Genomic DNA, 27,519 nt, shown 5'->3' with positions numbered 1-27,519 from the left:
TTTTAATTGATTGCATTCTCAACTGGTTTGGATGGCTTAAATGCCAGCTAATGCAATCCAATTAAGTCCACTAATAAACCTGACTGATGAACTGCAATATAATCACACATCAAGCAGAGATGTAGAGGAAAATGCCACGGAACTGACAGTTTAGAACAGACTGTGTCATTTTGAAAGACCCAAATCACTTCTCAACAGGGAAACTGGGAAAATCAACTCTAACTGGTGCTGGAGTTGGTCTCCAAGACCCAACACACCCTTTAAGCCAGTTTCTCTCCATGAAACATTTTTCATGGAATCACAGAACAGTCCAGGTTGGAAGGGACCTCAAAAGATCACGTGAGCCAACCTCTCGTGGGAAAGGGAGCCCAGATGAGATTACCCAGAGCCCTGCCCAGGTAAATCCTGTAAACCTCCAGGGCTGGGGACTCTGCCACTGCTCCAGTGATTGATTATTCTCACTGAGTCAAAAAAAACAATTCTTTTTCATATCAAGATGAAAACTCTCCCAGTGCAACTTGCACCTTTTGCCCCTTGTCTTCCCCGTGCAGCTGGAGAAGCATCAGCTTGATAATTGTCTCTGGGGAGCAGAAATGCAAAGGAAATTTTGGGTGGTGTGTGTGGGCCTCTTGATAATATTATTCAAACAAAACTAAATGAGGCAGCAGGAAGTTAAATAAACTCATACTGGGATACGATGTGAACTTCCACTAGTGCCCCACAAACAACTTGCTTGAAGATGGTGCAGTGTCTTTGTGTCAGCTCTGGGGGTCTCTTTCTAAGCCCAAAACAGAGGTTGGGGATTTAATGGAACAATCTGTGTGAAATTCTCTGCTCTGTTCTGCCAGATGCCAGACAAGACATAATAGCTCCTCTGGCATCAATGCCTATTAATCTAATCTTGACTTTGATTCTCTGTGTGACTCCCTTTCATCTGTAAAATGGGGATAATGCTCTCTTTCAGACGCTTGTCAGCCCCTCTTAGCTCTGGGTACAGAGTGCTTTGAAGTTGACATTATTTGTACATTTTACAGGATTGTGACAGAGCTGCAGATTGTCCCCAGCCCCTGTCTCAGTGGGGGCTGCTGGTGAAGGTCACCCCCTGCCCTGTGCCCTCACCCACTCGTGTGTCTGTGCAGCTCCCCTGGCACAGACCCTGGGCAGGGACCAGGGAACATCCCACACACCCACTGCCTGCTCAGCTCTGCTCTGGTGGCAGTGGCAAGGGAATAATAAAGACATTCAGTCACCTTGGACAGGCAGGGTCCTGCCTGTCTGAGCCCCAGAGCCTCTGCTGGACAAGGAACACACACGTCCCTGAGCTCCCTGTGCTGCACAGAGGGAACCACACACCCCCAACCAGTCCCTGATGGGAAACTCCAACCACAGAGGGGCACCTGGAACCCAAATCCCTCCCTGGTGGGCAGCCAGGTCCCTCTCTGCATCTCCAGACCCAGCACCCACTCCTAATCCCAATTTCCAGGAGTGATGGCCACAAACTAAAACACAACAATATCTTTCCTTGGAAACAGGAATTCTTTCTGTCATTTTAAAGGACCTAAACAGTGCATTTAATGGAACAGCTAAAACTTCTACGTGCTCAGTCAATGAAAACAAAGTAAAATATCTTCATTTTGTTTGTAATCTGTGTCCCTGCACAGCAAAACAAGGCAAAAAATACACCCTTTAAGTCACGTGCATATAATTGTATTATTAATGTATTAAGAATGTAATTGCAATACTCAGCACTGCACTGAAATTAAGTGTGGAAAGGAGACACTGCATTCCAGAAGTCTTCATGCCATAGATACCTGAAAAACCTCTTGGGGGAAAAAGTAAAGCACATGGTGGAAAATTTGGAGGACTTTCCTAAGAATTAATTGCTGTAACAGAAGAGACTTTGCTAATGCTAATAAGCAATAAATGCTAATAAGCCAGGAAATCACCTTGCCCACTTAGAGGCAGCAGGGCTTGTGCCTGCTATGCAACGTGTTTTCCAGTCTGGATGTAAAATCAAGTGATTTCCAATATGGAAAGGGTTAATCTCCCTGAGAAGCCTCAGCATTTAATTCATTGGGCATTGGAAGCCACCTGTGAGTGAGTGAGTGTTCAAGGGAAAGAGAGGGAGATTTAGGCACAGCACTTTGCAATTCCATCACTGGTAGAGGCATCAATGCTGAGAACATGAATAAGCATTTATTTCTGGCTGCCAGAAAGCACAAACACCTCAATTCCACCCCAGAAACTACACGAGCCACCTGAGCTCTGCGGCTGAGGAACATCCTCCACCAGACCAAGGTAAGACACCTTCCCTTTTTCCTGCTTGTCTCTGCAAAGTGCATGAATTCAGAAATTCAGGGCAGAAATCCTTGCTTACCTTGCACACACAACAGCACTAATGTCTGCTGGTTTTTTTTGCTCTGCTGATGTTCCAAAGATGCTCATCTTTAAAGGGAGGGTGAGAGAAGAGTTTTGAAACATCACCTAAACTTCCAGGTTTTCCCAATTCTAACCTGTTTCAGCTGTGCCTCTACCAGGACTTATTTCCACCACGCACAGCTGGGAGCCAACCAGCTCCAAGAAGATATTTCAGTGCTGGGTTTTATTTCTTTTATGCTGCTTGACAGATGACAGGGTTACACCGGCTCCCAAAGACAGACCCATTATGTCTGAGCACAATGAGTTATCCTCTGTGCTCGGCAGCCCTGCTCCAATAAATCACAGGGAACATCCAGCCATTGTCCTGGAGCCAGGCGTGGTGCTGATTTACTGGGGCCAGGCTGTTTGCTTGGGCTTTTTGTTTTAATGTCACCCCAGAGCTTCAGATTTTCTCCCATGTTTAAGGTAAATGCATATACCAGACTCATTTAAATCTGACTATGGAATAGTGGCACTGCTCTGGTTCCTGAACAAAACCAGCGATGCTGAGAGTGAATCTGACCTTGAATCTGAACCATATAAATCCTGGTTCAGGTGAGTTTTCCTATTTAGATTAATTCATATAAGCAGAAGAAATACACCTTTGTGTAACCTGAGCATCGAAACACAGATCACGACAGATTAGAGCTCTCTTTCCACACTGGTGGTTCTTTATTGTACTAAAACCAAAGAGGTAAACAATAAGAGAGGTTTTGAGCAGTCTCTGAGGAGTTTCAGAGCTGCTCTCAGTCCCTCTGCCTCTCACACTTACTGGTCACCTGGAACCTGCAGTTCACATGGAAGTGATTGCAGAGCTGGTTTTGCACTTCCCCTGACACAGGACTGCCTAAAACCCATTTAGAGGGGACTTTTTCTGCGCAGGCAAAGGGTTCAGGGCAACCTACAACCCCTGACATCCAAAGGTGTGTGATTTCCCCTCACATCTCCCTGTGCATCAGTCTGTAAGGAGTGTAACACAGAGAGATGGAGACCTTGTTTCCATGGTAACAACACTTAAGACACATCACACTGAAGATGCTGCCACGTCCTTTGGCTGCTTTAGGACACTGAGCTGTTGGTACCTTTGATGGAGCTGTTCAATACCTGCAGGAGAAGCCCAGAGCTGTGGCTGGGAAATCACTGCCCTGCTGGGCATCCCTGGACTTCTAGGAGCATTCAGGGAGCAGCAGACACAGGATCAGCTGTTCAGATGACCCAGAACATTCAATTACATCAATACTAAGACTAAAGACTGTGCAAAACCTCTGGATGGCAAGGAACTGAATGAGGTAATATATCCTCATAGACAAATATATATAGATAGATTATAAGAATATTGGGTAATATATCCTCATAAGCACAGAGCTTTTGAGGCCCAACCTCTGATGGTAAAGCAAAGATGCAGAGGAAGAAAAATGAACAGCTTTTCACAATTTTTATCTCCAGAATCAATTCCCTCTGAAGGAAGAGTTGCAGGTCAACTTGACATCGTGGAAACTAAGACACAACAACCAAATTCCTGAGCAAGGTAGTATTATCCTTGGCTACTATCTCCTCCCAGTGCAGTGCCCCAGGTATAGCCATGGTTATTCCAGATTCTCCAGGGGAAATATGAAAAGAAAAATATTCAAACACAGCCTCCCAGGCAAGTGAGGCACCAGCTGTACTATTTGCTGTCCAGGGCTGGAACACTCTGACCATAAATTCCTCCCAGACTTGAGAATTTTTCCCAAGGAGAAAAGCATTGCATAAAACTGCAGAGCAGCTCCCTGTCTCTCTTCAGGAACCACGGTAGTTCTGTGTGGCTGGGGAAGCCTTATGCCTGAGGAAGCACCTTTTTATTAAATATTCCTGTGTGGAGTCCTGTAGTTCACAGTGAGCACATCCTAAAAGCAGGCAGTCATCCAGCCTGGCTGCTCCAGCCCCATCCCTCCAGGATCCAAGTGTAAAAATCTCTGATTTGAGGCTTTTTCCAAACTGTAACTGAGAGCTCTTTACACATCCAAATTCCAGTAACAGGAGAACCTCCTTCACAAAGTTACAAAGTAAGCAAAAAGGGAAAAATCCTTTCAAAGCAGCCCAACCCAAACAGCAAAGGCCTCATTGCTTCATATGTTTTGAGTCCACACTGCTTTGGGGAAAGAGGATGTTTCCTAAGAACTGAAAACCCCCACTGTTCCTCAATTTCTGCAAGAAAAATTCCCCACATCAGTGTTCACCTTCTCTGTATTGCAAGAGAGATGATGCTTTTTAAGCTGCTTGGTAAAATGAGGGGCTAATGGACTGTGGAGTCGACCAGCAGGTGAGAGACCAGCACATGGAAATTCCTGCAGGCAGTGATTCAATGGGGAATAATTCAGCCGAATGTGAGATTTAGGAAAAAGTAAATGACAAAACAACCCCATTCCACTTTGCAGCATCAAGTCTCCTTTGCCACAGAGGCTCCAAGGTGATGCTGAGAGTGTCAGAAACCAAAGCAGGTCTGTCCCCTTGGAAGCAGGGAGCAGAACAGGGACCTTGCTGCACTGCCAGGATGATGGATTGCCCTATTTCAGTGACCACACAAAGTTGCTCAAGACAATCAAAATTAATGATTCTGCAAATATGTCCTTTACAGTTGCTGATGCTTCTCCTCACACAGAAGGGTTGTTTTTGTTTGGGTTGCTTTGTTTGGGTTGTTTGCGGGTTTTTTTACTTCCTTACAGCCCAGCAGTAGGAATAAGGCTCTTGGATTCTTGGCATCTTAACTCTGCAACTCCAAAATGGGCAAAATAATACCCTGCAGTATCTTATAACCATGGTACAAGAATACCTTAGATCTCCAAAAATAACTACATTAAAACCTGAGACACCTGCAGTGCTATGGACCTCAACCAGGAGGACCCTCCTCAGAGCCACCCTCGTTGCAAGGTACCAGCAAAACTGCTCAGCAGTAAGGAAGACTCACATACACAGGAAACGAGTCTTTTTTAGCTGTAGAACTTTCTGCAAACAGAAATGAGGGATGATTTGAATCTTCATTAAATGCATAGTTTTGTCCCCAGGAGCGACCCTGCCTTCTGCAGCTTTTTCTCCCATATGGACACCCAGGATCTGCACGTGCCTTTCAGATCCCTGTGTTCTCATCCTCCTCCTCAGCTGGTGGGATGAGAATAGCTGCCTTCACACTCGACAGAAGCCTGAGATAACATGACTCCGAAAAAAAGGGCAAATTCTCACAGGGATTTTGAGGCAGAATCCTGACTGGGAGAGGAGACTTGGACTCCTGGCAGAAGAAACTGGTGTTCATTGTTTCCTACCCTTGGAACACTGTGTGTACATTCCCAAATCAGGACTGCCACAAAGGAATCCCTGCTCTGCCCTCAGCACCTCCTCCCGAGCACACACAGGGCTGGGAGCACAGGTCGGGAGAGGCACAACCTGACAGTTTATCCACTGTGACCTCGGGCAGCTCGGTGACAAACCCCCCAGACACCGACCCGCTTCTGCCTCGCTCCAGAGCCAGTTCTGGGGAAGAACAAAACCAACCCCCAGGGGAATCACACGCCTTCCCTGCCCTTTTATCTTTCCCGGTTGTAACCAGACGGCTTCCCCGGCAGCAGCATGAGGGACCAGGGTGCGTTGCCCACACCAGCCCATAAATCCTGTTCCCCAACCCAAGCCGTTCCCACATCAGAGCCCAAAGCCGCGGCCGCTCTCGCAGCCGGAGGGTTTCGGTGGGTTGCCCCCTCCCCTGTGGCCCTCGAGGGCTAGCAGGGATTTGCGGGAAGCCGGGGGGACTCTCGGGAGAAGCCGCAGCAGCTCCAGCCCCGCTCCGACCCCTCCTCCCGCGGCTGCCCGGGGTTGGGATCTTTTCCATTTGCCTGGAGCCGGGAAGGGCGCACGGCTGAGCTCCCGCTCCGAGCATGGCTCGGGGGGCTCCGAGGGGCTGCCGGGCACAGCCTCCTGCACACCCGGGAGCCCACGCGTGTCCCGGGAGCTTCCCACCCTCCAGACCCTCCGCCCGCGCCGGAGACCCCGCTCGGAGGCACCGGGAAGGATCCCGGGGTGGATCCCCCGGCTGGTAACGGAGCCCCGCGGAAGGAATTCCTCAAAACTGCGAGAGACTTCCAAAGTGGGGGGTGGAAGGCGGCAGTTTTCCCCCTCCTTTCCCGTTCGGGAGAAAGGAGCTGCCCAACCTGGTCATGAGACTCTTCCACACTTCCCAAAGAGGCTCCTGAAGTTCTGGCGCTGCAGCACTGGGAGCCCGGGGCAGCCAGTCCAGCGCAGCCCCGCCGAGGGCACACACAGCTCGGGAGATGGAGAATGAGGTTGGCAAATCTGTGGACAATCAAATGGACAAATACATGTAATAATTTGGAACTTTCCTCTCTCCCTTTGCTTTTATTCTGATTCCTTTTCCTCCCTGCTTTCTCCTGCTTTTACCCTTGCGCTGATTTAGCTGTGCCGTTAATTCTTCTTTTTTACCCTCCCCGATTTAGAGTTACAATAATGGGGAAATCAGAAAGCCAGATGGATATTGTGGAAAAATCAACGAAATCTGGGAAGAAGCCCTGGAGCTTTGTGGCACTGGGTCTGGCTGTCCTGCTGCTCCTCATGACTTGTGCCGCCGTCGCCCTGGTGATCCTGTATGCCAGCAGCAGAGGTAAGAACCTGGGAATGATTCTCCTCTTCCCTCTGCAAACAGCATACAAGTCTTTTTCTTCTTTTTTTTTTTTTTCTTCAGAGATAAATGAAAATAAAATTCCAGGGGGGACAGTGAAGTCACCTCTGTGAGGGATGTGGCTGTCTCTGCCTTGTTCCCAGCTTGTGCATAGAGATTGCGTTGGATTTTACTTAATTTTTAAATTATGTGATGTAAGATTCTGTGTTTTCAATGAATTCCATGCATTTTGTTGAATTCAGCATTGTTTTGAGAAAGATGCTGCGCTGTTTCAGGGGGAGGGTGTGTGTCTGTGTGTAAGGATTGATAGTTCCTTACACAAGAAGCACAAGCCAAGATTCATCATTGTCAGGATTTTTAAAGGAGCAGCTGCTTTAAAACACTTTTTGAAACAATCTCTCTAAAGGAGAAATTGCTTATTAAAATGTGAAAGCTTTAAAAAACAATGCCACTTTCTGCTGAGGAAAGAAGAGACTTTTTCAATATTCCACCAGGCAGTTGGATCTCTGAGTGTGATTTGGTTCAGTGACTTTAGTTCAAACGTCTTGCTGACACTGATGCACCTCATTTTGAGGTGTTCTGCCTGAATATTTCAGCTGCAGAGCACACGAACTAAAGCTGAAGTTTTTTCCCACCAGCACACCTGCTTTAAAATCCCGTGAAGCATCAAATGCCTGTGTTTGTCATTCCCATTAAAGCCTCTTGGATTCACATCTCTGCTAAAACGCTGGAGAACAGAACTAAAGCAGGAATAGCAAACCTGGAGCAAAGCACTGCTGTGTCCTTCCCCTGTCTCTGCATCCCCTGCTGCAGGGAACTGCGTTTTCAGCACTTGTAAGGGAAACACTGCACAACTCTGGGCAATAACTCCTGGGAAAAGCCTTTTTATTGTTCACTCCTTTTGCTACCAGCCGTTGAATGTTGGGTGGAATCTGAGTGTTTGGTATCCGTGAAGTTCATCAGAAAGTTTGTTCTACCAGCTCAGGAGATGGGAGGAAAGAAATTCCCCAGGGAAAGGTACTAGAGGAGGAGTTTCTGTATCAAATATTGAGCTCTGCAGGGTTTCGCTGCCTGAATAATTCAGGTGTTAATATTTGGTCACACACTGGACTCACCCAAACCCACGGGGGGAGCCAGTGCTAACTATGTTTGTTTGCTGGAAAGCTTCTCTGGGAGAAAACAAGCCTAAAATGTAAATATTTTGCATTCTTGTATGGCCAGTTAAACTGTCCCTGGAGGTGTTTCCCAGATTCAGACGTTCCTGGGCAGCAGGAGTGCCAGGCACTGCAGAGCTGATGTGCTGCCTGTCCTGGGCTGGTTCCTCCCAGCTGGATGGAGGGGGTTTGACCCAGAGCCCCTCTGTGCCTCTGCTCCCCCTGAGCACACACAGCTCATCTCCTGCTCCAGGGGACACCCCGGGGTGGGCTCACCCCAGAGCAGCCACGAGCTTTAGGAAATTCCAGGTAGGAACTGAGCAGGAGAAATGTCACCTTTTAGTGGGTGTCTGCGTGCCTTGTTTGGGTCTAAAGGTGTGGCAGAAAGAGCTCTTCAGGCTGTTCCTGCAGGGGAAACATTTGTCTTTTTGTCTTGAAAAGTTTTGTCCCAGTGCTCCCCTTGGCCCTGTTTTGCTGTCACCCCCAGGCCCATTCCCAAAGCTCAGCCAAGAGCCTGAAGTCTCAGACTCACCAGGGGAAAAGCACTTATGGCTCAAAGCTGTGCAACATAAATCCCACACAGCAACAGGAGAAAACCAGTGTAGCTGAGCAGCTTTCATGTGGTAGAACCCAGAGTGTTATCCTGGGGTTGTTCTGTTTCTAATTTCACTCAAATGTCGATTTTGAGGTGAGAATGGGACACTGGATTGTTCACTAAGAGCAGATTCAGATCTGCCACTTCGTCTCTGTACATCCCTGATCGTACTGGCACTACCCAGCCTCTAACAAATAATTCTGTTTAGCTAGTAATTAGAAATTAAATTAGAAAATTAAATTAGAAAGACAGAAGGATTACCTGTCCTGCCTTACATTGTCTCTTTTTTTTAATACAGAAAGGCATATATAGGCTTTGTGCTTCAGGAAGACTATTTCTGTTCTGCTTGCACAGAGCTCACAGAGGAGCATTGTGGTGCATGAAACAGGCCCCTGGGTACAGCAGTAATTCCTGTAGTTCTGTTAAAGCTGACTGGGATTTTTATCTCTATTCCCAGCCAACAAAAACACTGGAGCTCTCACAGCAGTGCAGTTCTACAGTCCTAGAGGCAGTCTGGGGATGCTCGACATCCAAGGAAGTTTTCATGCCCAGAAAAACTCATCTAAACAAGCTAAAGGAAAATACAGGAAGAACAGAGTAATATTTGGGTGATCACAGCAAGGGAAGCAGACAGGACTGAAGTCACTGGGTTTGGACCTGAACACTCCACACTCTCAGTCTTTCCATCACACCCACACGTTCAGCTCAGAGCCTTTCCACAGCTCCCTCCCAGCTCCCTTCCACAAATATTTACCAAACTCCAGATCTCAGCACTTGTTGGAGAGGTTACAGTCTGAAGAACATTTCAGCACTTATTGTAGCTGACACATCAAATCAGTCAGCAACTTCTTCAGGCAACTTAGTTACCAACCACTTCCATCCTCACCCAACTGCCGGTCCGGTAATGTCTTCTTTCAGTGACGTTTTATTCACTTTCTGGCTTCCAAGTTCCCTTCTCAGAAGCCAGACTCACAGATATTTATTTCTGTGTGCCTGCATCCCCTCAGGTTGTCCCTGCTGGCTGTTGGGAAGCTCAAGGTCATGCTCTGCTCTGTCCTCTTAGGTTGTAAACAGAGAAGAATCCAACCCTTGGTCTAAGCGACACCCTGCCCTGGGGGTTTCCAAAAAACCACATTTTCCTCCTACATTTTCTATGTTGTGAATGTGGTTCACAACTCGAATAACAGATTTACACAAACCTGCTGACCAGGAGCAACATCTGAACTGGCCACTGGCACTGTGAGAGGGGGCTGTGGCCGAGTTCTGCTCCTCTCCTGCACTGATGCCCAGATGAATGTTCATTAATTAAAAGCAGCTACTCAGAGCAGATGGGGGATTTAAAGAAGTGGCAGCTAAAACATAAGTCATGGTGATATTTGGGTGGCAAGACCCTTCTCAGTCAAAGTCAGAGGGAGCTCCATGGGTGTGGAGCGTTGCTGTGGGGTGACAGGACATGCAGGGCTGCAAACACTCTTCACTGAGTCTGACACAAATCCTGGCTCAGCCCTGCCTGTAGGTGAGAAATCCTAAGGAAGGAGGAATAAAACCAAACACTTGTGTTCTGGGCTCCATTTGAAGACCCTGACACCTGGTCCAGACCACCCTCCCCGACAAAGAAAACCTGAGCTTGGCAATTGTGTTGTTTGCTGCAAAAAATCCGCTGGTTTGACAGCAAAAAGAGCAGGTTGCAGTGCCAACAGCACTTCTGCAGAGGAGTTCTGGGGAACAGGGAAGGTGCTGGGAGGTAAAGCTCCCACATGGTGACAACTGTGGCTCTAATTGTTCCCGTGTGTGCCATCCCCAGCCATCTGTGCTCCTCCAAACGTGCTGTGGGGAAACACTAAACACAAGCTGTGAGCTCCAGAGCCCCACACAGCAATTTGCTTTGCTTTTGTTGTCTGACAGGGAGCTTCAGTCAGGCTGTGAAAAGCAACTTGTACTTAAAAAAAAAAATAATTGCCCTTCCAAAGCCAAGCTGCCGAAGGGGCCTGCAGGGCTCCACAGCTCTCAGGAGTCATCCTCACCTCCTGCTGCTGGCCAGGGAACGTGACAGGGCTCGGTGGCTTCTTGTAAAGGCAAATTAAGACAGTAGAATTCTCCACAGTGAGCCCAGAGGGGTCTGAAGCACGTCCCAGCTCTGCCATCTCTCAGGTGAGCCGTTCACCTCCGAAGGAGCATCTGGAGTTGCTTCATTTCCCTCATTTTCTTCCATTTGCTGTAGTCCCACAGCCAAGGTCGTTTTATTTGGCTCCATTAAAGCTTATTTTCCCTGATCAATTCTCTGATGATGCTGTGTCAGACTGAAAGGGATGTCAGAGCAGGAGGCTCTATGTCACTGTAACTCAACCTGTCAGCACCGTCTGACCGGGGAGAAAAATACAGACAATTGCCTGTATTTGTACTGAAAAGTTGGGCTCTTGTTTTAGCAAAGGGCTCTGACAAAATGAAGCACAGAGCTGCCTGGCTGAGGCTGCACAAGGTGCACTGTTATGTTTGATTGCAGCTGTTTGAAGGTGCAGGTGACAGAGGCTCAGTGGAGTGAGCAAAGACCTGACAAACCCCCTGCAAAGCCAAACAGGGCAGTGCTGGTCACCTCTCACAGGCCAGGTGGGGTCTGTGTCAGGAAAGGTGCTGAGGAATAAAGGACATAATTGACAGAAGGACAAAGGAGACACTTTCCAAGCCCCTCACCAGCTGTTCCTCCTGATCTGGTTTCGTGGCAGAGTTTCAGAGCCCTGAGTGTCCAAACCAGCTCTGGCTCCCCTGGTTATCCAGCTCAGCTACAGCCTCCCAGTCCCCAGGGCTTTGGGAAGGGGGGAGTCTGAGCCTTGTTGAAAGCAGTTGGGTTCCAGAAACTGGAGTCAGACGTTGTCAGGTTACATTAAGAGTAGGAGCTTTGACTAAAAAAAAAAAAGTTATAAAAGAAAAAAGGCTTCACTTGAGTCCTGCCTGGTCCCTGAGAAACAATGAGAAGCATAGAGTTCTTGTAAAACAGGTATTTCTGTCTCACCTTTGCTATTGCTCCTTTACAGAGAATTTCCATCTGCCTTTGAACTACTTATTTCTTTTCTCAAAACTCTTTTTTTTTTCCTTGAAAATACCCTGGGCTTTTAGGTTTGATTTTGCTAATTGTTTAATTAATAGAGAATTTAGGAAACTCCAAAAATTGCTCTTAGCTTCATCCAGCACAAAAAAAAAACCCAAGCCCCTGACAGAAACACCAAAAAAAAAAAAAAAAGCTAAACCATCTATGTGAAGCTTCACATTTTTACCCATATTTTGCTCATCCCATGTTGAGGTTGCCAGACCCCAGCCACAAGACACAGAGTTATTCTCATGCAGATGTGCTCAGCTGGGCCCCCATCCCAGTGGGGGCTTTTTGTGTCGCTCCCACTGATGAACTTCAAAGCCCTCTTTTCTTCCCCACTGTTTCATTTCTCTCTGAATTACTGTAATCTTGTTTCCTCTCATGTAAAGCACTTGCTTTCATTGACAGGAATTCTCTAGTAACTCTTTACTGCAAACATCCCAGTGCAAGGATCAAAAAAGGAGTTTAAAAAATATCTAATCCTGTTAGAAAGTATCAACTTTTGTTTTCCAGCGTGGAACCAAGTAGTTGTCTGTTTAACATACGTGGATACCAAGCTGGTCCAGTTTCACAAATAGGAAATTAAGCCATCAGAGTTCATTTCCTTCTCTCAGGGCCAAGGCCACTCCTCAGTCTGGGGGGCTCAGATACCCCAGATATGAGTCTGTCACTCCTCCACTCCCCAGCACACACACACTTCAAGAAATAAAAATCATTTCTTTTTCCTAATTTGATCTTGGTGGCTCAGAGCAGTGGGAAAGCAGGAATGCAGCTCTGGGCTTTTCACCCCCTGTTTAAGTCTCTTGGTCATGGTGACTTTGAAGATCATGAGAGAGCTCAGATGCTCAAAGCATCTCAACAGATTGCCTAGAAAGGGATCTGGTAGTTTGAGTTTGCATCAGAAAGTCTGTGGAGGCAGCAGGTAGAAAAAAATGGTCTCATTGTCCTTCCAGGAGAGTTAAAACTCACTGTCAGTGCTGTTGTAATGCTGCTGCCAATGAATTTTCCTCATAAATCTCCAGATAAAAGATTTCCTCGCAGTTGTCATTCAGTGTCCTTGGCACTGGTGTTCACTCACTCACTCCAAACCAACAGAGCTGTCACAGGCTGGGCTCAGGTGAGTGACCTCGGTGGCAACTCCCTTCCTAAACAACTAATTCCATGTCCTTTCTCACTCCTCTCCCTGCAGGAACTCACTATGGCACCAACTCAGGCAACATATGCACCACCCCTGGCTGTGTCACGGCAGGTAAGGGGGTCCCTGGGAGGGATTATTGCACAGGGGGTGTTTTATGTGTTGGTGCTGAACCTGAATAAAAGGTAATTCAGGCTTTAAGGCTGAAGTTGAAAAGGAATGAGATTTCCCCTTGGCCAAGGCGTATCATCCATAAGGAAGCAGTACAGGAAAATTGCCAGTGTGGCCAAGAGCCCTCTGGCCTGAGCCACAGGGACAGGGACTGGCCAACACTCTGTGCCTTGGGATGGGAAGAATCCCTTTAGAATGAATTTTCTCTGTGAGTGCATTCTATATGTGGGGCATTCACCCTCTTATTTTTGGCATCTACAGCTCAGGAGAGGTGAGACTCCAGCAGGGGTGTTCCCAATTCCCCCCTGGAACACTGGTTTCTTAGGCAGGTTCCTGAGCTGGAGCACAGGGGAGCCCTGGGCAGCACCCCATGCCTGCAGGGCACAGTGCTCTGGGAGGGCTATTCTGCCACTCAGAGGCTCCCAGGCATTTTTAAGCAGAAAATGGGATCCTTCAAGTCCCAATACATGGGAATGCCTCTTGCCAAGCAGCTCCTTGACAGGCTTTGGTAGTGCCAGAGATCACTGGGCAGCCTGTGGGGTTCAGCTCTCCAATTTTGGTCCCCAGCTGCCAGAATAATCCAGAACATGGACCCCGCAGCTGACCCGTGCCAGGATTTCTACCAGTACGCCTGTGGGGGCTGGCTGAGCAGGCATGTCATCCCAGAGACCAGCTCCAGGTACAGCATCTTCGACATCCTGAGGGACGAGCTGGAGATCATCCTGAAAGGTGGGAACGAGGCTACTCCATCCTCACACTCGTGTCTGGTGTCGGGGGTTATTGGCTACACATCACACAGAGAAATAACCCTGCAGAGAGAAGAGTGGAGTGTGATTTTTTTCTCTCTGGTCCTTTAATCTCTACATCTCTTACTGCCCCCATTTTGTAGGAACATCCTGTTCCCACTAAAAATTAGCCATAGGTGATTTGATATTAACTTCAAAAGGAGCAGGACGAGCCTGCACATCCTTCCTCCTGACACTTTTGCCATGAATAGCTCCTCTAAAGGGCTCTCCAGTCTCACAGTAATTGCAGGCTACAGAAACAAGTGTTTATCATAGCCCTGAATTCTCAGGGATTTCTGTGAAATGATCAAAGCTCTCCAGGGCACAAATCTCATGGCAATGGTTCCTTCCCCAGGTGTGCTGGAGACTTCAGATCAAGGGGACAGAGAGGCATTTCAGAAAGCCAAAATCCTTTACAAGTCATGCATGAATGAGAGTGAGTCTCTTCTTGTTCCACTGATTCCCAGGTTCCATACTGAGTGTACAGAAGCACCAATGTTCTGTTTAGCCCAGCCAATACCTGTCCAATCTGGGTGGACCTGCCTGGAAAGCTCATCTCCAGATGGGTGAAGGTGCCTGGGTGCATCACTAAGGCCTAATGTGCACATTTGGGACGGGGAAAGGATGGAGGTTGGGTACCTGCCCCTGGGGTGGAAGCCAAACCTTCCCTTCAGAATGCACAGACCTGTCCCAGTTCACCCTTCCCAAACCAGTCCAGTAAAAGTCAGCACTGGAGCCCCAGAAGTGTTTTCATTGCTTTTCTGAAGGCTGATGCAGGGGACGGGTGGTTTCACGGTGTCTCTCCTTTTGGACTGTGACAAATTCAGTTTCAGATTTAAACTGTCAGGCCCATTACCTGTTTTTCTGTGAAAACAACACAGCATTTGTCTTTCCTCTCTCAGGCCTTATAGAGCAACGAGATTCTTTGCCTCTGCTGGAGGCCTTAAGGATGGTTGGAGACTGGCCAGTGGCTTCTGCAGACTGGAATAAGACCAAAGGTAATGCTGGGCCTGAAAGGGTTCAATAATGTGCAGTCAGAATCATTTCCTGCACTAGGGAGGCCACTGTCACTGGATTAAATCCCCCATTTTCACTTTTTCTCCATCAACAAGAGTCAGGGGGTCACACATATTTAACACACACACACACACACATATATATATATAGAATTAGATCTAAACAATTTTAGCACAGCAAACTGCACAACTTCAATCAGTCCTGACACAGGTGGATAAATGGTGTTTGTTCTCCCTTTTATCCCCCAGAGCCAAGCTGGAGCATGGAAGAAAAACTGTCCATAATGAACTCCAGGTTTAACAAACGTGTCCTCATCGACATGTTCGTGTGGAACGACGACCGGGACTCCAGCAGGCACATCATCTATGTGAGCCAAAAACTACAGGGCATTATTTACATCCCAGAGTCACAGTGGAGACTTGTTCACACTGCAGACAGATGAGATTCCCACAGCACAGCACTGGCCAAATGCAGGGAACAGCCCTGTGCCCCAGGTGACAGACCTGTCTCAAAGAAATATTGGGAAAGGTTTTGTGGCAGCTTTTTTTATTTTTTTTTTTCAGTGAAAGAAATAAAAATCAATGGAACTTTGCTGATTTACAGCATTTAAGGGCTGTAAATTCTTGTGACTTACAAAATGATGGTGAGGTTTAACACGTAGCAGGAAACCATGGGTCTAAAATATGTAAATAATATTTCAGAGTTTGTTCATGCAGCAAGTCCAGCCCTCAAGTCAAGCAACTTAGAAAAGTTGCCCAAATCTATTCTTGGATCTCAATGGACTGAAAGATTTTGCTCAGTAACTCGCACTAAGATCCACCGTGTCCTTACCCAAAAATCCAGAGACCAAAGTTGTACCTTCCATCCCCCCCAGTCCTTGGAGAGCTGCAGTTCTCTGGCTGTTTGGCTGCAGTGTCATTCCAGCACTGGAAGGATGGAACAGCATCTCATGTTGCCTCTCAAGGATTCCTTTGGACAACCCCAGTTCCTGTTCATCACTAACCAGAGAAATGTGTTTTCCTTCAGATTGACCAGCCAAGCTTGGGAATGCCATCCAGGGATTACTACTTCAATGGGGGCAACTATCAAAGGGTGAGTGTTCCTTGTCATTTATTTACCATGTGCCACTAAAACAACTTCATTACTTATCCCTGCGCTTTGGAAAACTCAAATATATTAATCTTCAGGGTATGTAACAATCAGAGTTAGACTGTGACATTAATTGCTACGTTTTTTTCCTAATTATGCCAAAATTCTGTCACATTTACAAAAGGACTGAACAGCTGTATAAACATCAAGCCTCCCCAGAATTGGCCAACCATAAAGAATATTATGGGAAAACAAAATCATTAAACAGTCTCTAATTCTGAAGGACAGGGTTCACATTTTCAGTGCAGGTTGTCTTGGATTCCCTTCTATCTTCCTCTAAATCCACTGATACTCAGCTAGTAAGAATCTGCTGCCACCTACTCTCCCCTTTCCCCAGAATTACAGGAAAATTGTGAGAGATGATTTTCTAGCTGTTTTTCTCTGCCAATGCTCGGGGCAAAAGCACTGATTGTGCAAAAACTCTGTTTCTGTAAATACACAGAAAGCTGTTGCAAACAGAGCCAGATAATTTATCTGTTTCCAAGATGAAAATTCTGCTTTAGTACATTGTATTTCCCTCAATTATGTCATGCTAACAAAGAGTATTTGCAGCCCAACATCAAACCAATTTTCCTAACAAGAATGGAAGGGAAAACAGAGGGACAACAATCAGCATTTGAGACTCTTTTGTCTCGTGGTTGTAAGAGCAGATGAAAACATCAGTGGGAAGAGTTTGCTTCTTACTTCAGTGTATTTGACTATATTCTCACAGATAATATAGCTTAAATACAGCCCTGTGAGGTTTGCACAGGATTGTTTCTGCACCTTCTGGGCACCTTTACAAGCTGCCAGCTCCTGATCCAGAACAACCTCCTGGGAGCTGTGCTGGGAGCTGCTGGACCAGGAGTCTGCCCTGCAAGTGTCACCTGGACAGAGCAGTCACAGCAGGAAAGAGGGATATTGATGCACTGGTGCAGGAAGGTCAGACATAGATTGACTTGTAGGAGATAGAAAATCAGGTACAGTGCCGAGACCATCCCAGATTAGCAAAAGAAAACCATCTCTGCTCGATACAGCTTTAATTTGAAGCCATAAACCAGCGTGGGCAAGGCTGTGTCTTTAATTCTAATGACTAAGGAGGAGACACAACCCCTTTTTATTTGCTATTTACCAGCTCGCTGCCCCCAGACAATGACCCAACTCTGATGACCCAAACTCCCCCTGTGCTTTAGTCCAGCATCCTTTGGCAAAGCTCCTCCTGAGGCCTGGGGGAGTCTGGCCTGATTAAGGGCTCAGCCTAAAACCACAAATCATCGTTCTGTAAGTGCCCAGACACAACTCCACAACAGTTACTGTGTTTATCTGGTTTCCAAGGACTCTGGAGGAAGAAAAGTGTACAAGAAGAACAGGTGACTTTAAGTTTTCCTGCATCAGGGGTCAGTACTCCTTCAGCAGCCAAATATCTTTTCAAAGCCCTTTCTGGGGCATGAATCAGCCAGAACCTCCCACCAGAAATAAAGCAAAGGTATCACTGGAGCTGTTTGAGACGGAGCTTTTGTCTCAGACAGTGAAACCAGAGTTGAGAAGATTTATGGTATTGCTTTCAGAGGACTCAAACCTTCCACATTTACTCTGGGATTTTGGCTGGTGGGGATCACTGTTCCCACAGAGTAGCTCAATTCACGGAGCCTTCTCAGCAATTCTAACTCAGAGTGCCAGAGCTGCATTGCACAGGGAAGCAGGAAGTGTGTTTTGAGGCTGGTAACTGCCCTGCAGGGTATTCCAGGCTGAACTGAGCTCCAAGGTGTGGCAGTGATATCTACTACAGGAAAAAAAAACCCTCAATACTGTCCACACCCCCTGTGTCCTGTGTGCAGGTGAGAGAGGCTTATCTGCAGTTCATGATCACCGTGGCCAAAATGATCCGGGAGGACCAGAACGTGTCTAGAGACGACTCCTTTGTCCAAGAGGAGATGACAAAGGTGATGGAGCTTGAAACAGAGATTGCAAATGTGAGTACAGAGCTCCAGAGCTCGGGATGCCAGGGGGTGAGGGATGAGGGGGCAGATCTCTTGATGTTTGTGCAGCAGTTTCCAACCCAGCACGAAACCCACGGCCCAGAAAACAGGGGGAAGAAGAGTTTTTGTGCCATGAACAGTCCAGAAGTCAGTGTTCCTGTGTCTATAACTGTCTGCTGAGTACACTGCTGTGCTGCTCCAGTCCTAGCTGTGGTTATGTTTGGAACTCTTCTAAAGCAGGATAACCCATCTTCTGCTAAACACACACTGTGAGAACACCAGGGCTCGCTCCCTCGCGTCCTTAGGAATCTACAACCCCCTAAAAATATCCCAGAGCTTGCTCTGCCATTCTAGAGGGAACCACTTGGCTCAGCATGTCACTAAAATATTATTGAATAGCAGGGACCAGAGTTCCTGCACTGAAATTTAGAGAGCAGCACTGAACACCATCAAATGAGCTTCCTTTCTCCCCAGAAAAATGGTTTATTTGCATGTTATTTGAGTGTGCATTTGTGCACATGCATGTGATTTCAGCTATTGATATTTCTGCCAGTTGAGTCCAGTAATAACCTTGTGAATGTCTCCAGGCAACGACCCCAGCAGAGGAGAGGCACGATGTCACCTTGTTGTACAACAAAATGACCTTAACGGAGCTACAGGAAAAGTTTGCATTGAATGTAAGTGCCTAATGAGCAGCCTCATACTTTCAGTCTCTTAATTCCAATGGAAGTGGTTTTGTGAATTTGTCAGTGACTCAACAAAGAGGTATAAAATCAATCCCATTCTTAATCTTGTCTTCAGAGTCTCTTAAAAAGCTTCTTTCTGCTGAACAACACTACAGCTGCATTCAAGGCCATAAAACTGTAGAAAGTCCAGTTACTAAGGCACTTAAACACCCACCATTGGCATGTCTCTCTGTCTGCCTAGGAATTTAACTGGACCTTCTTCATCCAAGGTGTCATGTCTTCAGTAAGTGTCCAGGTTGACCCAGAGGAGGAGGTGGTTGTCTATGGCATGCCCTACCTGCAAGAGCTGAAGGCAATCATCTCCAAGTACTCAGCAAGGTAAAAAGCTGGAGAATATGCCATCAAAACTCACAGAAATATTGTGGATATGTCAATCATTGGACCCCCCTTTCTAGTTCTGCCAGAGCTTCTCCAAGGAAAATGACAGCCCTGTAAAATATGGGAAATGTCTTTGAAGGTCTTGGAGTCTCAGGGCACTTCAGTACCAAGTGTCTCACCTGCTGCTTGCTTAGAAAAGGTTAAATGGGAACCAAAAGTACATCATAGGCTTAGGTCTTCTTACATTCCAGAAGGAAAACCAATAGGAAATTAATCCCTGAGCACACAGGACAGTCCAGTCCTTGAGCTGGACAACCCCAGTGAAATGAGAACAGTCCCCTGCAGATGCCGTGAAACCCAGGACTGGCAGCAGTCATTTGCTTCCTTGTCTCCATCCAAAATTGAGATCCCCCTCTGGCTGGCTGCACTGGTGTTGGTTTTTGCAGGGGACTAAGCTCAGCTCTGCTTTCCCACAGCACCATCCAGAACTACCTCATCTGGCGCCTGGTGATCGACCGCGTCAGCAGCCTGAGCCGGCGCTTCAAGGACGCCCGGGCCAGCTACAGGAAGGTATTTCCTCCCTGCCTGGACAGCTGGGCTGGAGGAGAGCCCAACAGCTCCAGAGCAAGTCCTTGTCAACACAACCACGGCAGGGGGGTGGAACTAGATGAGCTCTGAGGTCCCTTCCAACCCAAACCATCCTGCGATGCCGCGGTTAAGTCACGTAATCCCCAAACAAACCCCGGGGTGGCAGTGGAAACCTTTGCCTTAGGCTAAGCTGCTGGTTAGGGGAGGATCTGGAGGTGCACAGGCAGGGCCAAAGCTGTGCTTGGTGCTGCAGGCTCTCTACGGGACGACGCTGGAGGAGGCGCGGTGGAGGGAGTGCGTGAGTTACGTCAACAACAACATGGAGAACGCGGTGGGAGCGATGTATGTCCGGGAGACTTTTGCTGGTGAGAGCAAGAGGATGGTATGTAGTTTACCCTTCGTACTACTGTACCTCCACTGTGCCCACAGAGCCCGTTCCCTCCCGGCTGAGCCCCCAAAATGTTTTGCCTGTGAAAGATCCCCCCAGGCCAAGAGTCGGAAGGAAGGAGAGCTCGGTTATGATCTCTTTGGAATGCTGAGCACTGTGGTTTAGAGCAGAGAATCTGGGGACATCAGGCTTCAGCAGGAAGCTTTTCACCCCTCCTTAGCTCTGCCTGGGGAGATGTAAACCATGTGAGTGATTCGTGTCTCACTGGTTCTCTTTTAGGTGCGAGATTTAATAGAGAAGATCCGCGAAGTGTTCGTGGAGACCTTGGATGAGTTACAGTGGATGGACGAGGCATCCAAGGAGAAAGCCAGGGAGAAGGTCAGAGATAACAGGGAACTTCAGGATTCCCTTATGAATATGAAATATTTTGAATTTTGTTGTATCTCTATTTCCAGTTCCTCTACAAAATGGAGGAAAATACTTCAATGTTCATTATTCCATTATCTTATCACATTGTCCTTTCCTTTTAATCCTTTGTTAGCCCCACATCAACTAGAATGGCAATTGGACACAATGCAATCCCCCAGGGAAAACATTCCATTGACTTTAGGACCATCAGCACCATTCCAATAGCAAGGGAAAAAAAAACAACTAAACTATTCTATTCAATAAAGTATTGACACTTCATAGAAAACCCACCACACACCAACAAAAACCACAATTAAGGGGAAACAGTAAATTCTTTTCTTCTAGGCAATGGCAATCAAAGAACAAATTGGCTATCCAGATTACATTTTGGAAGATCAGAATGACAAGTTGGATCAGGAATATGCCAATGTAAGTATTCTGTGCACACCTCAAGATAAAAGCCTCCACTTATTTTCTTGCCATTTGGAATTCTTATACCTGTACAACTGTCCTTTCCAAGGACATTAAAAAGAACATATTAATAAATAAATGCATGCAGGGAGCCAACTTTTGGTTGATACCATGCAATGAAAAAACATCTTACAGAGGATACATCCAGTGGTATGAGGAGTCCCTCTGTCTGCACAGCTTACTAATACACCTGGAGCTCTGTTTCTTTAGTTAAACTTCAGTGAACACAATTACTTTGAAAACATCCTGGAAAACCTGCGAGCTGGAGCCCAGAAGAGCTTGAAAAAACTTCGAGAGAGAGTTGACCAAGACATGTGAGTTCCCAGCCAGCATTTTACAGCCTCAGTCCAAGATCTGGATTAATGGGGAGGGTGTGTAGGTCGTGCTGTGGGCAGCTGAGAGTGCTTGGGGCTGAGGCAGTCAGGGAATTAAGCAGGTACCTCACTGACTCTGGCAGCAGCAATCCATCCCCTCCCTCAGAATCTCCAGTCCTTCCTCAAGATGTTTCACATTCAGAAATGGCACTGAAATACTTCACACGAGAGCAGTGCCAGACCTTTCTGACAGCCCAGCAAGGAGGGGAGGAGGGAAACAGTGTCATGGAAATTCTCCATCCCAGACAGTGTCAGGAAGAGGGGGTACCAGTCACCACCTTCCACACCAGTGTGGCTGCTCAGCATTCGAGGGGAAAAGCATCTCTCCCTTTACCTGGGAATTATTTTGGATGAGAGGTGCCCATAAACAGGCCAGCAGGTATTTCCTGGTGTCAGGATTTCTTTCCAGCTGTGCTCAATGCACCTTTCTTCCCTACATTAATCCTTTCCTTATACAATTTCCTTAGCGGGATTTTCCTTATCAGCAAATTATACTTCTTTATATATCCTTATATATATTCCTTATAATATATATATTCCTTATAATATATACCCTTACAAGGATTATATATCCATATATATATATATAATGCTTGTAGGGATTATACATCCATAAATATATTCCTTATATATATTTTGTATATACATATATAATCCATATAAGGATTATTTCCTTACCATCCTTTTCTATACAAACTTTTTAAACAATAATTAAATTAAAAGAATGACTAAAAAAAAATTAAAAATCACTACTCACTGTGTGCAATGTTTGTTTTTAGATGGATAATTGGAGCTGCAGTGGTCAATGCATTCTATTCCCCCAACAGGAACCAGATAGGTAGGTTTAAACAGCTTTAAACTGCTGCATGGAACTAATTCAGCATTTTTAGCCCCACAGCAGTGCAGCTCTGCATCCAGAGGCAAAGCCCTCAGCTGACACAGCAGTTGGGTGGGTTTTTGCAGAGCCGTGGGCACGACTGGCATCGAGTGCCCTTGGTGTCTGTAGGAATCCCTCCTGGGCATGTTTTACACCCCAGCTGTTGTTGGAACCAGCAGATGATTTCTAACGTTTCCTTAACCCAAATAAAGCAATAACACATCCATTAGTTCCCCTATAAAATGGCTCTTGCACACAAACTGCCTGTCTCCAAAAGACAGCTCCTAAACATTCTGTTCTTGACTCACTGCAGCAAACATTATGCACCAAATTAGGCTAAACTTAATGCAAATGATGCTTGGGCCTCAAACAGGGAGATACTGTAGCTGCAGATGTGCCAAATTAAACCTTTATTAACTTGTCATTTTCCATTTATCAAGAGAGAAACAATTTCACAGGAGGCATGAGCTTGTTTCTAATCATTTTATATTTGGTGTTCCTTCCTGACCCTTACACCAAGCAAACAAGCTGTCTGCCAAGGATGCAAAAATAAAGCCACCTTATGGCATCTCCCCCTCTCTCTCCCTCTTTGCAGTTTTTCCTGCTGGGATCCTCCAGCCCCCCTTCTTCAGCAAACACCAGCCCCAGGCCCTGAACTTCGGGGGCATCGGGATGGTCATCGGGCACGAGATCACCCACGGCTTCGACGACAACGGTGAGGGGAGACCTGGGAAATGGGATTATTTCAGCTCAAACTCCTGGGAAATGGGATTATTCCAGCTCAAACTCCTTCCCCTGTCGGGAATTACAGCGACAGACTGCTGGGCCTGCAGGTCCCTGCACACACAGTCACAGCCTGCCCGGGAGCAGTTCAGGGACACCAGGAACACCCCAGGGATGGCTCTGCAGGGAATGTTCCACGGGCAAAGCAGGGCACGCAGGAAACCAGATGCCAAAGATAAATTCAGGCAATGGCAATTCTCAGGAAAAACTGTTACTTTTACAGCATCATCAGATCAGAAACACAAAGCAAGCAGATACACAGGCTCCCAGAGTACAATGAAATCAGGGAATGATGTTCTTGGGGCAGAAGAGTTTTCAGTAGTGTCTTGAAATCCCGGGAGATTTTGTTTTTCAACACGAATGCTTGAAATAAATTGACTTTATTATCTTTCTTGAATGCCATGTAAAAATGTTTGGGGCAGAAACTCCCTTCTGATTCCATAAGTCAGTGGTTTTTTTACACGTGGGTTTTCTTCAAGTTGTTTTTTTTATAGTAATTAGTCTTGTGCAGATGACACATAAACACACAACACAGCCTCAGAAACTGAGTTCCAGAGCAGAGAAAACCCTTGCTCTAGACAGAGAGTTGAGAACACAAACCCCAGAACTGCAATTCCAGCTTTTAGTTCTCCATGAACCTCAGTTATGTCACATGGACACACAGAACAAGCACCTCAGTTACCTCAAAGGTGGGGGAAGTTTTGTTCCATGATGCATAATCCAGCTGGAAATAAAACCAGGCCTTAGTGGTTTAGCTGAAGTCAGGGCTGCTGACTGGACAGGAAATCATGGAATAACAGAAATCATAGCTGATCTTGTTCATTCCCTCATGACAAAGAGGATCTGCTGTGCCACAAACATTCCTGAGCATCCAAACCAAAGGAGGAAGGAGGGAGGGCCCAGCTCTGACATCCCAGGTGCTGCCCTGGAAGAACGGTGGTTCCAACATGCTCTCACCAAAAAATTTGCTTTTTAACTTGGATTTCCCTGCAGGAAGGAATTTTGATAAAGATGGGAACATGCTGGACTGGTGGAGCAACTTCTCAGCGCTGCACTTCAAGGAGCAGTCCCTGTGCATGGTGCACCAGTACGGGAACTACACCTGGGAGCTGGCGGGGGGGCAGAACGTGAGTAACAACCACCCCCTCTCCACAGGCTGGGAACAGGGAATCCCTACAGAGAACACCCCTAAACCCTACAGCTGGCTGTTCTGGGAAGAAGGCACAACAGCAGCCCAGCAATCCCAGGCTCTGTGTGCAGGGAGGTTCTGCCCAGCACCAGCCCAGCTCCTGTTGGTGGTACATTCATACAGATGGTCTCTAATCTGCAGCTTTTTCCCTGTGATTTTTTTAAATTTTTATCCTCTCTTTTCTTGCCCCAGCACAAAGCCATTGTTTGTCTGTGTTGTACGACTGTGCTTCAGCCTGTGGTTCTTGGAGTTGCTGATTTTACTGGCTGTGGAGTAAATAAATGATTGTTTTTCACAGGTCAGTGGCATCAGCACATTGGGAGAAAACATTGCAGATAACGGAGGAGTCCGACAGGCCTACAAGGTAACTCAAACACACTGTGAGTTAACCTTACCTGGCATCCAGCAGTGGGGTTACCCAATCTGTCCTAAAAAAAAATGACACTTAACATGTTATTACCACATGCAAAAAGCTAAAGCCTCAGTTATAAGTCTAGAAGCTTCTGTTCCCATGGATCCAATCAGAGTAGAACCTGCCATTCCTGGACCCAGGAGCAGCCCAAAGGTGGAGCTCGAGGGTGAGCAGGGAATGTTCTCCCCTACAAATAACCCTTACAGATGTCCTGGTGCAGCTTTTTTATCTCTGGTATTTTGAGTATGGCACCAGTTAAGGGTGCTCACAGCCCATCCTGGATTTTCAGAAATCTTAACTGACATTTCTGACCCTGAGGGACAGCATTCCAATCAGTGACTTTGTTAGAATTGTTTCAAAAGCCATTACAGGTGTGCAGGAGCAGAGTGGGATGACACAAACTGCCTGCTTACAGAATCCTGGGACGTTCTGTGGTGCTGGATCTATTTATACCCTCAGCTCTCCCTTTTGTTTCGTGTGCTTTGGGACTATCTCAGCAACAGAGAGGCTGCAGAAACAGAACACTGGGAATTAACCAGCGTGAGGACACATTAACTTGTCTCCATCATGTCAATATAGCTAAAAAAGGCAAATTGGCCAATTAATGTGTAACAATAAGAGGTAATGGATTTAACATTGAGCAAGGTTGATATCTGCTATTTTATGAGCAGTTACCTGAAGAGAGAAAAGTCATCACTCTAGAGCTGTGGAGGAGACTTAACACTTTATTTCCAGATACAAATTCCTGTGGAAAGAGTCAATGAAGTCAACAGAGCTTATGCTGACAGCTTTGTCATAAAATTCTCTGTACTATTTGTATTAGAGAGAGAAAACCCACAGAAGTACAGAAGGGAAACATGTTGGGTTCATTCATATTGTGGCTAAAGCCTCCCACCCCAATAAAACATTCAATATCCCACTCCTGCTGCTCCTCTCAGCTGGATTTATGGTCTTTTCCAGGCCTATTTGAAGTGGCTGGAACGGGAAGGGAAGGAGCCAAAGCTTCCTGGACTGAACCTGTCCCACAAACAGCTTTTCTTCCTCAATTTTGCCCAGGTAAGAACAGTCAGGGTGGTGCCCCAGGCTCTCAGACTTCGGTTCATGTGAGGAAGGAAACACCTGGTGAAACCACCTGCTGATAGATTGATCCCAAAGCATGAGATCTTGATCTGAGACCTTGTAAAACAAAAACTAATTAATAATACTTGTATCTATTCTGCCTCTCTATAAAACATACTCCAGTGATATCATAACAAACTGGGATGGCTCTTAGGAAAACTTTGAAAACCAGTGAGAATGTTCCCAAAATGAACTCCCTGAAACCCTGACCCACTGATTATCAATGCTCCCTGTCCAGGTTTGGTGTGGCTCCTACAGACCAGAATATGCCAGCCAGTCCATAAAGACAGATGTGCACAGCCCTCTGAAGTACAGGTGGGTTTTACTGACTCCTAACTCGCTTCATTCACCCCCTTGCACCAAGACAGCCCAGAAGGAGAGTTTTATAACACACTGGATAAATCCAGACTAGCTTTCAGGATTTCTGCCATGACTGGAGAGCACATGCACTGGGCCTCCATGTTAACAAGTGTCTTCCCTTTGTTTAGGGTGATGGGATCCTTGCAGAACTTCGAAGCCTTCTCCGAGGTGTTCCACTGTAAGCAGGGCACAGCCATGCACCCCGCAGGGAAGTGCCGGGTGTGGTAACCCAGGGACAGGGAGGGTGACCCCTCCGGGGCCACCACACACGGCTCGGGGCAGGGACGTGCCTGGTGTTCTCCTGCTCAGTCCCAGCCAGGGCTGACGGGGCAGCTGCTGGAGTGGGAACCCTGGCCCCACGGCACTGAGCTGTCCCAGTCCCCCGGGCAGCACACGGGGATCGCAGGGAGCCGGGGCTGGGCCGGAGCCCACGGGGTGTTCCCGGCAGAGCGACTGTTTCCAACGACATCCCGACTGTTATCAAGACACTGCATCAGGGCTACAAGGACTAATGCTTAAGGGAAAACAAAACCAACAAACAGCCACAAGTCTATTTTTCAGAAAGGAACAATAATTTTAATATGCCAGCTCCGCCTTCTGAGGCTCAGCAAACCTGTCTGAGGCGTTTCACTGATCCGTTCCCAGTGTTCTGATCCGCTTTCTGGTGCATTCTTCCCCAAATCAGGTTAGAGCTGCTGTAAACTCTGCTGTGTGTACCCCTGCACTTTGCTTTGCTGTCAGAGATCGCTATTTGTCGTGACATGTCACGCAGTGAGCCCTGTGTCGAGATACCTGTTGCACTCTCCTCCTACACTCGAGTTCCTCTGCTCCAAAGAACAACCTTCAAGTGACATATCACTGGAATTATCACATTTTAGGAGTACAAATTCTGTCTTCATGGTTAAATTACAGGGTCCCACCCTTCAGAGATATATTTAAAATTATGCTTATTCTTGTAGAAAGTGTATAAAATACCTTTTGCCAAATAGCAAAACATGTATCCATGGAAACAATTAAGCTGGTTTTAATCCTGTGCCTTTTTGTTTTGCCATAGGCTATTTTTCAGTATTTACACTTGAAAATGTAACATGCATTAATTTTTAATAAAATTTAAAAGAAAAAAAATCACAGTGGCCAATTCAGCGAGGATTTCCCTACGGAGAGGGTTGGGTGGCTTTCCTTGGTAAACATCCTACCATAATGAGAATATTTTAAACTTTCAACACTTCACAGTGAATTTTAAATACTCTTTCAGCAAATGCTTTTCTTTCTAGCACAGAAATCCCTGGAAAGCAAGGCAGTAACTGCTTGTGTGAAGTCATGGTGGGATTCCTGGGGTGTCCTGTGCAGGGC

At 46.7% G+C, this 27,519-nt stretch overlaps 1 protein-coding gene across 3 annotated transcripts; it reads left to right on the top strand.

Moving 5' to 3' along the window:
* The first annotated feature begins 35 nt into the window (after positions 1-35).
* On the top strand, positions 36-27,284 carry MMEL1 (membrane metalloendopeptidase like 1). Of its 3 annotated transcripts, none has more exons than XM_027728628.2 (23): positions 36-2,298; positions 6,900-7,063; positions 13,108-13,167; positions 13,792-13,953; positions 14,365-14,445; positions 14,912-15,007; positions 15,275-15,393; positions 16,053-16,118; positions 17,993-18,127; positions 18,721-18,810; positions 19,061-19,197; positions 19,674-19,767; positions 20,039-20,167; positions 20,453-20,551; positions 20,927-21,010; positions 21,263-21,366; positions 22,206-22,264; positions 22,899-23,018; positions 24,080-24,213; positions 24,574-24,639; positions 25,648-25,743; positions 26,045-26,121; positions 26,295-27,284. In XM_027728628.2, the coding sequence occupies exons 2-23, from the start codon at positions 6,910-6,912 to the stop codon at positions 26,392-26,394; spliced, it is 2,262 nt and encodes a 753-aa protein (XP_027584429.1). In that variant the 5' UTR covers positions 36-2,298; positions 6,900-6,909; the 3' UTR covers positions 26,395-27,284. The 3 variants fall into 3 exon arrangements, with proteins under 3 accessions (XP_027584429.1, XP_027584428.1, XP_027584427.1); XM_027728627.2 differs by lacking the exon at positions 36-2,298 and adding an exon at positions 6,113-6,728; XM_027728626.2 differs by lacking the exon at positions 36-2,298 and adding an exon at positions 6,113-6,766.
* Positions 27,285-27,519: the final 235 nt, after the last annotated feature.

This window comes from Pipra filicauda, unplaced genomic scaffold (assembly GCF_003945595.2).
Source record: "Pipra filicauda isolate LSUMZ 115617 unplaced genomic scaffold, ASM394559v2 scaffold87_size3191425_pilon, whole genome shotgun sequence".
Taxonomy (NCBI): Eukaryota; Metazoa; Chordata; class Aves; order Passeriformes; family Pipridae; genus Pipra; species Pipra filicauda.
Note: the sequence above shows the minus strand (reverse complement) of the source record. Positions and strands in the feature narration are given on the sequence as shown.